At 35.9% G+C, this 12,893-nt stretch overlaps 1 protein-coding gene across 1 annotated transcript in view; it reads right to left on the bottom strand.

Moving 5' to 3' along the window:
* Positions 1–12,893, bottom strand: part of frj (membrane bound O-acyltransferase domain containing farjavit) — a 92,136-nt gene that overhangs the window by 56,632 nt on the left and 22,611 nt on the right. Inside the window, exon 4 of the mRNA XM_090378355.1 lies at positions 1,105–1,256. Coding sequence (XP_090234481.1) covers positions 1,105–1,256 — 152 coding nt within the window. The remainder of the gene's footprint in view (positions 1–1,104; positions 1,257–12,893) is intronic.

The raw sequence follows: 12,893 nt of genomic DNA, 5'->3' as shown, positions 1-12,893 counted from the left end.
TGTTATAGATGCTATAAAACCAAGATGTAAGATCTAAGACCAAGAAACCCAAAATCCACTTCTCACATGATAACTATGGTACTGGATTACCATGTTCTCTCAAAAATATATCTATTTCAGATTGTAAGTGAAAAAAACCTTTTCAGGGGCCGCACCCCTACTCGACCATCTCACTATACTCTGCTTCAATGTTATCTAGAACATGGAGAAGCTGATGTTGTGCCAAACCATTGCGTCAAATGAAACTCACTATTGAAATAACATTCAAAATATGCTTCAATGGAAAAATTTTGCAGCATAGAACCTGACTGAATAGTGCAATGAAATACCAAGTTTTAAAGCCAACTTGTGTAACTTCTTCACAGATTCGCCCTACTTCACTGGTCTTAAAAACACTAGTATTTTTCCTGACATCTGATGTTATACTTTTCAACTGAATGAAGGACATGAAGGAGAATTTGGTATGCACAGGTAACATCTTGGATATGTTTGCGTGATGGTTTTGCCATTCCTGGTAGGTTCCAAAGCAGGTGATAACAGCCAATAGATAACAGCATAAAACACAATAAACGGAAAATATTTTCTTCAATGCATTTATAGAGGGGGGAAAAAAACAAACTTAAAATAAACACTACAAAGTGGTTAAAATAATGCTAAATAGTGAAAGGAGGGAGAAAAGGAGAAACTACATTACGGCCTTCAACAATGGATTAAATAAATCCAGTGGAGTTGTTGAAGAAACAGAGGAGCCAGGGGCAATATGCTGTGCCACCCATCTTGATTGAAATTCAGTCTGTCGAGACCAACTAATTACAGCCTTCGAAGATAATTCCTCCAGTCTGTGACAAGGACTGAACCTTAAACCAAATGGGTGACAAATGTTGGAGCGGGGGAGGGGGATTTGTAGAAGGCTAATTTCAAACACAAAGAAAAGTACAAAAAAAATCCATATTTCAAAATATCTTTTTGATAATTTCAGCATTACCCCATGTTCTATTAAAAATCATATTAAAATTATATCAACTTTTGTAAACAAATCCAGAATGTTATTCTATTCTTTAGTCACAATTTTTTTTTAGAAAAGTGATAAGATTATATACTTACCTCGAGTGGAAAAATATAATTGGAGATAAGAAACAATAAAAGATACATAGGAACCACCCATATCCTTTGCTTTAAAAATTCTGCATGTGGAATACAAGAAATATATGGGGCATGAAACATATCCCAGTACGTTCGATACTTATAATATGGACCTAAAAAATATAACCGTAAGTATAAACACGTGCTTACATAAATATAACTTTATATAAAAAAGAGCAAGAGTAAGGCAATCACAGGTTAATAAAATACAGGTAGTTCTCGACTTTACGAGTTAATTCATTCCTAATACACGCTGGTAAAGCTGGAATTTATTTCCCATAGACATAAGGTTAAAAATAGGGGTTACGTTCTCAACAATGAAATTAGTTAGCTAATTAGTTTTTTAAACAAATGTTATCATGTTAACGACTTACAAATGTTAAAGAATGTTTATTCTTCATCATCATCGACTAAATGCACACTCGTTGATCACTCATTGTTGGCTCGGCACTCATTGGTTTGTTGCACAAGGGGTGGTCTTCTTCAGAAATGCTTCAAGAGGCGTTTATTTCCAAGATAATCTTCTCTTTTAATTATAAATTTCACGATTGCATGCATAAGCATTTTTTAACGGCACACACAAATTGCAACTAACATGATTCGTGTGGAGCAACAAGTTTACGAAGCTTAAAAAACAAAAGGAATGAAGAGAAGATTCTGAAAATTTATTTGTTTTTTTATACGATTGAAGTAAAGGGGAAACACATTTCACCATAATAACGTAAAAAACCACACAATTCCAGCTATCGGTATTTTCGCAAATGCAAGAAGAGTTTACTACCTGTTTATAATTGCTTTCAGTAACAGAAAAGCCCAATAAATTGGAAATTGCAAATTGTTTTATGATCGTGACCTCCAGAAATGTGCTTTAGAAAACTATCACAAAGGTGTTTAAAATTGATTATAACGGAACACATGATAACAATGAAAGTGTAGTGCATTTTAATGATTTGAATTTTTACTAACATACACGTATAAGTTATAAATCCAGTTTAATGTAAGAATACAAATATATACTAACAGTAAGCTTTCGAGACGCATGTCTCTTCATCAACTGACATTTAAATACAAAATACAACGGATAGGTGCATGTAATACAATACTATTATGCTGTGTGTGTGTGTGTGCATGTAATACAATAAATGACAGCTGTTTTCTCGAATATGGCTTCATTTTGTCACTTCCTTCCTCATGTCATGCAGTGCTGCATATTGTTCAGAACTATATTATTGTTACAATCAGAATGGAAGAAAAATGAAAAAAAAGTGGGAAAAACATTGAATAATGTTTGATATATCTCATGTATAAACACATCTTGGCAGTTTTTCCACTTTTCTTCTATTCTGATCAGAATAATAACATAGTAGTGAACAACACACAGCACTACTGAGAAAGGGAGTAACAAAATGGAGCAGTACTCAAGGAAACAACTGTCATTTATTGTAATGGATATTGCTACTTTCCACATAATATTGGTGCCATATTGCTAGATAGCACAAAGAATAGCAAAAAAAAGTAAAATTACTTAGCAGGTCTTGAAGCTGAAATTGGCATTTGATGTGTGAACTAATAAAAGTATGTCTGATGTAACTAATCACAAATAGTCAGAAGTAACCATCTCAGCTTGTCAAAGTTTATTATTTCAGTAATTTAATGGAATAACACAACCAAAAAACTTTTGACAAAGACCCATAAAAGTTTAAAATGCCTCTACTGTCAAAAAAAAAATCTTCCAACAAAGTAACCCAGTCAAAAACAATCTCCCAGAAGCTATTATGAAAAATAATAGAATTTAGATACAGTGGTCCATGGTTGGAGAACTGACAAGTGCACAAGGAAGCTTGAAATATAAGAAATATAGCTAGTGCCACAATGATTACTGCCAAGCCATGGCACTCTTCAAATTTGTTCAGTCAACCAGAACCGGCTTGGGTATTCAGGGGTGGCCAGAGGGGGGATATGCACCCCCTTAACCAAAAATTTGAAATTAAAGAAAGAATGCAGAAGGCATTCTAAAAAAAAAAAATCTCAAAAGCCTAGTCGCCATATCCCCCCCGCCCCTTATGATGATACCTGGATACACCACTGCACTAGCTATTGGCATTTCTTGTTGTTTTTCATGTTCATTTCATGGTGGGGGAGAACTGCTCTAAATATTATAGATGTTATAATTGGTGGATGTTCTTTGAAAGAGGGCTCAGCTTACTCTGTACATGTTTCACTTTCAAAATGGTCATATATGAAGAAGTGGTAATTGAGAGCAGTGATGGAATATGGCTATTTTATCATTGACAAGCTTGTGTGAACTGTTCATATTAACTAAGGAAAATATGCATTTATATCTACAGTCGGTCCTCGTATAACAAGTGTTTACATTACACGAATTCGATCATACACGATTTATAAATAGGGGAACGTTATCTTATATAACACGAACCGAATTCGCTTATGCACGATTCGCCTTTGTGTTTACAAGAAATGGCAGTCGATCGCGGAATCACCCCAACCGAATGCAACACGATAGGAATGAAGAAGATTCTGAAAATGTATTTATGTGTTTTATATCAGTGAAGGGGAAACACATTTCACCATAATAACGTAAAAACCAACACAATTCCAGCTATCGATATAATCGCAAATGCAATTAGATGGAGTTTACTACCAGTTTATAACAGATTCCACTAGCAGAAACGAAACTGGAAATTGTTTTTATTGTTTTATGGTAGTAACCCCCAGAAATGTGCTTTAGTAAAATGTGGGGTGTTAATAGTGTATCTCGGCCTTTACGGTGTTGTTTATTCAGTTGCTATACGCACGCAGCTTTGTTTATGTGTATTAAGCGTGTCTCATTTTGTAATTGTGCTTTATTCCCTAAAAATTAGTAAAATACTTAAAAGGTGTGAAAAGGAAGTGTCCTGGTGAAGACACTGCAGATTCAGAAAGAAAAAGAAAAGCAATATCGCTAAACAGAGGCGGACTGGGTCAAAAATTCTTACCCGGGAAAATTTGTAGTGGCCTCATACTAGCTTTTATGGCCAAAATCACACTGGTCTCTGGCCCACCGGGGTTTCCCGGTAAGGCTTATGGCCAGTCCGCCTCTGTCGATAGAGAAAAAATATGAAATTGTGAAACGCTTTGAGCGAAATGAAAGACCATGTGATATTGCACGTGCTACAGACCTAAATGAGGCAACGCCGAGAATTACAAAGAATGCGGAGAAAATAAAAACTTTCATAGTGGGAACAACTCAAAGTGTAATTAAAATCCATTAGATTAAGACAAGAATTGGAAGAGATAGAACGGCTGTCATATGTTTGGATAGAAAATCAAACAAAAAACAAGTTTGCTTACGATAGAAGCAAAAGCATTAGCAATATTTTATTACGTAATAGTCGTAATAAAATACGTAAGCATTTTATTACGACTTACGTATTATAATTTATACTTACGTATTATAAAAAATATTTATTTTTTATTATTTATTATATTATAATAAAAATATATATTATATATTTTTATTACATATTTTAATCGTTATAAAATGTTTACGTATTTTATAACGATTAAAATTACCCGATTATTTATTGTGTTTGGTAATGTTTTGGTTCCAAATGTGTGTTCAATCTTGGGTGGTCGGCACCTAACCCCACTTTTCCCATAGGGCCTGTTATTTATATTGCACGATTTTGCATTGCACGAGGGTTTCTAGGAACAGAACTATCGTGCTATACGAGGACAGACTGTATCTTTAATTTTCAGTGGTGAAAGCAAAAGATAAATTTGTCAGATAAATTTCTTTTCATGACATAAAGATACATAAATTTTATTTATATATATGCAGCCCCACTTAGCATACACCCCCAGCCAACATAAATTCATTATAACAGGTTTATATTAAAAAAAAATAAAACTTTTCATAGAAAAATGAGGGGTTAATTGGTTAATTGGTTTTTTTTAGGAGCACTAGCAACTAAGGCCATATTGTTCCGGGATATGCGGTGGTCATTCCCTGACCTTTCCGCATCCTCCGTATTTGGTGGTATACGGGCTCGAACCCCGAAAAATGAGGGGAGAAACATACATGAATGATACCAAGTGTGAGCAACCCTATCAAGCTAGGTATGTAGTGCACTTTCAGAACTGCCACTGTTTCATCACAGTTGTGTTTGTGTGTGTGGGGAAGTTCCCTTGTACTGTCTACAAATTATTGTGCATACATAGTTTCAATCATTAAAGCATTACTAGTGGCCAGAAGAGATAAAGCATCTGAGATTGGACAAATTTTCACATGCTGAAGGCAATCTGTAACTTCAATGAGGCCTGAAATGAAGTCTCCCTAACAGTGACTGTACCAGAAGTCTTACAAAATTCATGTCTGAAGATGAGTTACCTGATGCAACTGACAGCACCAGACAAGAGTGGTTGATGTCTCCACTGCACTGGGTAGCTCATCTTGTCTAGGGAACCAATGCAGATAATGTAGACAATTTTCTAACCTCCCACTATGACTCACCTACCAACAATGAACTAGAGGAACACACAAGTGTCTGGGCACATTCCCACAAGGGTTCTGACTATCAAAAGCATTGAAGTGATATCACCATTACATCAGCATATGAATTTTTTAGAAGTGCTTAACAAAGATGTTCACAAGGTAATTCCATGAAGTGAGGTTGTACACACTTATTAGTACTATAGACAAATTTTGCATAACAAACAAAAAAGCCAATTGGTCCACACTGGATGCCCTTTTTAATACAGAGATCCATAAGTAGTACTATTTCTAATGTACATATGTATATGTACAAAATACCTATACAATTACAGGGTGAGTCACGAAAAAGTAGCCCGTCAATGAAACTACAATACGATGCATGCACAAGTGGGTAAATGTATAGTACATTACCCGCCGTTAAAGAAGATGTTGGAAATGACCTCCTTGGGCCACAAGACAGTGCTGAGCCTGTGTCAACATGTTTTGGCAAACTCTCTGAAACACTGTATCATTGATGCCCGCAATAGCAGTACGAATTCCTGAAGAGTGTGTGGGTTCGTCTCAAACTTGCTCCTTAAGGTAACCCCAAAAGTAAAAATCACATATGGACAGGTCTGGAGAACGTGGGGGCCATAAATCTTTGCTGACAGTTCTTCCGTCTCGAAAGGCTTCGTGAATTCGGACCAGCGCTCTGTGGGACATATGGCAAGTGGCCCCATCTTATTGAAAAGTGTACCACTCCCGCTCTTCAGGGGTTAATTGTGCATAAAAGCTTTCCAATATTGCAAGGTACATGTCTGTGTTAACAGTTGCCTCCAAGAAGATGGGTCCTGTGATCCGCCATGCTGATATGGCACACCATACTCCGATTTTTTTGTCATGAAGCAGTCCTTCGTGGAGTTGGTGTGGATTTTCAGTTGCCCAGTACATTGTTTCGAAAATTGATATGTCCAGATAAATGAAACCAGGCTTTGTCTGACATAAAATATTGAGTTGGACCGTCAACAATGCTGCTGAGGAGCCACCTGGAATGATTTACATGTTTCACTTTCTGTCTCTTAATTCTTGCACACACATTACACAAAATTGTTTCAAATTTACAGAGTGCAGTACACGTACACATGTCTGATTTACACCGACTTGCTGGGCTAATTTCCAGGTACTCTTCCTGGGGCTTAATTTCATCCTCTCGTGAATATCGCACACTACAGTTGGCATACGAATAGAAAGGGCTCGGTTCTTTTTCGCATTGAGGACACTTGCTGTTTCGTGCCACTTCTTCATCAGTTGCTGTATACAGCAACTGATGAACATTTTATACATGAAAAGTTCCCCACTGCTGGGCAACTGTTCCACAAACATGCTTCTTGTTTCCTTAAATAAACCCGTACGCACATATGCCTCAACAATTGCAACTCTTTCTGGAACTGAATAAGGCATGATGCAGAAAATCCTTATAAACAAACAAACACACACACATACAGGATTATATCAGGCAAAACACTATCTTCCAACGAGATTGACCTTGAGGGGTGACATATGCTACTAATCTATGAGGGGAAGATTTGTTTGTGCAGGTGGCTAGTCACGTGTTGATTGGCTGCTGGTTCTTCCAAGCGTGGAGCAGCGGGCTACTTTTTCTGACTCACCCTGTATAAAGCTTTTATCGTGTTGTTAAAATGTGGTAATATATTTTTCTTTGAATTTTGCACAGAAATAGCATTTTTGCACCAAAAAAAATAAAATAAAGTACCCCCCAACAAATGCAGAGTTGTTGGAAACTTAATTCCCTGCACATTAAGGAGTTGCTTGTATATTTCATAACTCAGGTCATCAAAAGCTGATCTGTCATGTCTGCAATGTCCACATTATTAAATAACCCACATTGACAATATGCCTGGTGGTTTCTCAGCAAAATAAGTTGTTCCAAGCTCTCCTTCCTTGATACATTAGGGTGGGAATGCAGTAATTAATGTGTAGCACTGCAGCTATTGACACAGTTCACTTTTCTGAGATAGGAGCACAGCCCAGTCTTCCACTTCATGTTCATTTTATTGGGAGAGCAATTTCTGATTTTTTGTAACTGTTCAAAGTAGTTACTATTCTTTGAAAGAGCCCACACTTTTTTCTCTAAGTGAAATCACACTGTGTGTATCTCTTTCACTTTTTTATTCTGTTTTTATTAGTTTAAGTAAAAATGCATTTCCAGGCATTTCACCCTGCACAGGAGTAGAGAGAATCTGATGTATCAGATAAAGAAAGACAACTGCTATGAAAAGATTCTTTATCACAGTGATACAGAGATGGAAAGGAAGATGGAACTATACTGTCATTTCCTGCCATGACTATCCTATCCTGTCTTGACAGAATATCATTACCAAGATAGCATGCTTATACAGCATTAGCTAAAAAAAAAAAACCACTTCCCATATCATCTGTCCACTCCCTCAAATAGTTTGTCCAGTTCCTCCTTGAATTTATGATTGAAAAATAATGTTAGGAAACATCGTGTTAGAAAAGTCTAAAAATACATTGTATGTCTAAAAATACATTGTATATGAGGGAAGAAAGTAAAAGTTCCCACTGAAATACTTTTGTCAGTTTATTAGCAAGGTGATGATTCACTGCACATTGATGAAAACTAATTTGTATGTATGAACTAGAGTTCTGAACCTCACCAGGGACAGACTTCAAACTAATGGATAAAACTGAAAAAAAGGCCATATCCTACTGTGTCACTGCAGACAGTGAAACTCAACAAATGTACATTCATATCATACCTCTGAATTTTTTTTTCCTCTGCTGCATCTGGATTGATTACATCTACTCCAGATGATGGAGGGTTTACCACCAAACTTTTTTAGTATTATTAGAGATGTTTGTTGCCAATTGCCAAAAATCCTACACTGTGGGCAGATAGTGTGGCACCGTTGTGACACTGTGGGCACTATTGAAAAACAGTTTGTACTTTTATGCACAAACTGCTCTTCAATGGCATTAAGGAACGGTACTCCTCTCAACAGCAAGCAGCCAGTGATGTTGTCCATTATCTTGTATCCAAATGTGGATCCTTCTACTTTGTATAATGCAATGATGAATAAGTGGTTTTGCAGTTGTTCTAAAACAAGAATTGCTAGAAAAAAGACCATTGTTTCACACCATGTATAACTAAGAGAACTGCTACCACAATTCAGTTTTGATAGAAGGGAGCAAAAGAGCAATTTGGATTTCAGAAAGATGCCGCCACAGTTTCCTACATTTTGAAGAATAGTAATATTATGAAGATGATGCACTATGATTACACTATTTATCCCAGAATTGACAAACCTGGAATAACCACACAAGCAGGAAAGTGAACAATCACACATCACAAATGAGGAAGGTGAAGATAGCGGATGAGATGAGTAGCACTCTTGTCAAAATTTCCCAATGAAGGCCACTCACTCACTTCCTTTTTCTGATATGTTGTGTCTGCTTATTCTTTATTATTTTATTTTAACATTGAAAGCTCCATAGCCATTTTTTTTTTTTTTTTTTTTTTTTTTAAATTCAAAAAGCTAGAACTCTAACCATTAAGAATCAAAAGTTTATAACTTTCATTTAGGTCCTGAATGGATCCTGAAAGTACTGCCCACATGTTATGGAACATTCTGTATAGCACAAAAAAAATTCATGGATACCAGTGTATATAATTTTCTCTTATTTTTCATACTGAATTTTGAAAACACTAGCTTTTGAATTTTGCTGTATTTCAAATCACAGCCAAAATTCATGCATACTTAATGATGAAAGATTAGATCTAAATACAGAGTTTGTTTCCTATAGTATCTACGGGGAACACTGGAAGTGTTTACCTCAATATAGTATGTAGAACTTCCACTGGTAGTTGTGACCAACTGTCCTTTCCAATTTAGTAATAGGGAGGGATTTATTTGGGAACTGTTTGTCACCTTTCTCATCTTCTTCCAGATAAGAGTAGTTGGTGTGAAACTGGTTAGGTGGATGTAAATTTGATCAAAGTCACTTTTTTGCTGATTTTGTGCACTTTCCTGATCTTAGCTCTGGCTCTCTTTAATTGAATCAGATTGTCCATTGTTGGATTTTTTTTTTAGTCTGTCTCTTTTTTTAGCTTCCTGATACTCGCTGTTTCACCATGGTTTTGGATACATTCTAATGTTAGAAGGCATTTAGGTATTGTCTTTTCCACTGCTTGAAGAATGTTATCTGTGACATAAGCCACTGCTACTTGTACTGGTTCTTGTTTAATAATGTTGCAATCTAGCTTTACTAGTGTCCTGAAAGTTTCCCAGTCTATCATTTTCCATCTAGTATGTCTACTTATTTGACATGGGGTTTTCTTCAGATTTTTTTTTGCTGATTGAGCAGAAACCGCTACCCCAAAATTATGGGGTAGTGGTCGTTGCTCAATGGATTCTCATGCACAGTCCATTGAATCATCAGGTAGTGCTGGGGAACAAGTCTATTGCAGAGCTGCTTTTTGATGGATGGTGTAAATGTGTGTGTGCGCGCACCATCATTCAAAATAATGACGTTGTTCTCAACTATTATTTTCTCAATTTGTTTACCCTTCTGGTCTATTTTGAGATCATCCCATACCATAGTGAGTGATGCCCATTTAGGTCACCTAATATACAGAACGGAGATGGCAGTTAAACAATCAGCTGTTTGAAATCTTTCAACGGAAATTCTTTTCTAGGAAATAGATATATTGAGGCTATGGTAATATTGATGTCTATTGCTAGACTGACTGCAACTGCTTCTAAGGAAGTGTTGGGATGGCACATTTCTGTGAACTAAAATTGTGACTCCTCATGTTGTTCCATCCAATATACAATCCTTTCAACATAGGATATAATTTTTAATTGTACTGTCTTGTAATTTTAAATATGTTTCTTATAGGCAGATACTTAATGAATGATATTGGGTAGTAAGTCTATAATATCATTAATGTTTGATCAAAAACCTCTACAATTCCACTGGATAATTGTATCTGTCAGTTGGGTTTAGATGATCTCTCGGATTGTTTCCTTTGGGCTGTTTTCACTTTGTCTGCCTTGGTTTAGTCTTTCTTTGGAAAATAGGGTCTTCCTGTATCTATTTCTTCAACAAAAATTTCCAGGACAATGTCCTCTCTGGGATTTTCTGCCCCTATATCCATTTGTTCTGTCATCTTTGTTTACTTTTCTTCTTACACTGTCTGCATTATCTGGGTGTATTGACAATTTTTTCTTGTTGCTTTTGTGGTGGTCAAGATTTGTAAAATTCACAAACCCATTCTGAGATTGATTCTCTTGGGGGAAATATAGCATCCATCTGTGTTTCAAAATATTTTGAGTTAGGAAGTCTTGTTTCCAGAGTTTTTGATTTTGCTAACTTGAGCATAACAAGGTTTATTTTCTATGTTTATTGCTATGGCTTTTTTAGTTTTTTTGATATGAAAACTCCAATTTCTGTTTTGTACTTTTATATTATTTTTTTTTTCTTCCAGGTTTCACACACTCTTGAGTATGCAGTATGTTCCCCTTTACAATTTGGACATTTATGATTTCAAACTACACAAGTAGAAATACAAATGTATGTTCTTGAGATCCACGGTGTGCACACGTCAATTTCCTCTACACACAGTCTGAGAATGGCCAAACTTCTGACAACTGAAACAGAAGAAAGGATATATGGTCTTATATTGCAATGTGGATATTCTGTTTTTACTGATCTGAGTGGCTTTGGTGTGTTAAAAGTGAGTATCAGATTCCTGATGTGGGTTATTATACATTCTTTTTTAATTGTAATTTTTTTAACATTGATGACTCTTTGTTCCTGGAGCTCACTTTGAATTTCTTCTTCGGGCACATTTAGAAGGTCCCATTCCACAATGACATTTTTTGAAGTATTTAAGGTATTGTGAGGAGATATCGTTACTGGTATTCTTGCAAAGGTTGTCGTTTATAATAACCTTTCAGAATGTTTAGAATGGGCTGTTTATACTAAAATATCATCCGATTTTTATCTCTTAACATTTTATGGTGGGCTGACATAACTCTCAAGATTCTTTTGTATGAGAAATGGTGACAATTGACCGATTTTTTTTCAGTACAGTCAGTCCTCGTATAACACGTTTGCACTACACGAATTCGATCATACACGATTTATAAATAGGGGAACGATATCTTATATAACATGAACCGAATTCGCTTATGCACGATTCGCCTTTGTGTTTACAAGAAATGGCAGTCGAACGCAGAATCACCCTAACCGAACGCAACACGATAGGAATGAAGAGAAGATTCTGAAAATGTATTTGTTTTTTATATCACTGAAGGGGAAACACATTTCACCATAATAACGTAAAAACCAACACAATTCCAGCAATCGGTATAATCGCAAATGCAATTAGATCGAGTTTACTACCAGTTTATAACAGATTCCACTAGCAGAAACGCAACTGGAAATTGTTTTTATTGTTTTATGGTAGTAACCCCTAGAAATGTGCTTTAGTAAAATGTGAAGTGTTAATAGTGTATCTCTGCCTTTACGGTGTTGTTTATTCGGTTGCTACACGCGCGCAGCTTTGTTTATGTGTATCAAGCGTGCCTCCTCGTTTTGTAATTGTGCTTTATTCCCTAAAAATTAGTAAAATACTTAAAAGGTGTGAAAAGGAAGCATCCTGGTGAAGACACTGCAGATTCAAAGAGAAAAAGAAAAGCAATATCAATAAACAGAGGCAGACTGGGTCAAAAATTCTTACCCAGGAAAATTTGTGGTGGCCTCATACTATGGTTTATGGCCAAAATCACACCAGCCTCCGGCCCACCGGGGTTTCCCCGGTAAGGCTTATGGCCAATCCGCCTCTGTCGATAGAGAAAAAATATGAAATTGTGAAACGCTTTGAGCAAAATGAAAGACCATGTGATACTGCACGTGCTACAGACCCAAATGAGGCAATGCTGAGAATTACAAAGAATGCAGAGAAAATAAAAATAACTTTCATAGCAGGAATAACTCAAAGTGTAATTAAAATCCATTAGATTAAGACAAAGAATTGGAAGAGATGGAACAGCTGTCAACTGTCTGGATAGAAAATCAAACAAAAAACAAGTTTGCTTACGATAGAAGCAAAAACATTAGCAATAATAAATTTTATTACGTAATAGTCGTAATAAAATATGTAAGTATTTTATTATGATTATTTATTGTGTTTGGTAATGTTTTGGTTACAAATGTGTGTTCAATCTTG

The sequence above is a fragment of the Mastigoproctus giganteus genome, chromosome 7 (genome assembly GCF_048544385.1).
Source record: "Mastigoproctus giganteus isolate SK-2022 chromosome 7, ASM4854438v1, whole genome shotgun sequence".
NCBI classification, from domain to species: Eukaryota; Metazoa; Arthropoda; class Arachnida; order Uropygi; family Thelyphonidae; genus Mastigoproctus; species Mastigoproctus giganteus.
Note: the sequence above shows the minus strand (reverse complement) of the source record. Positions and strands in the feature narration are given on the sequence as shown.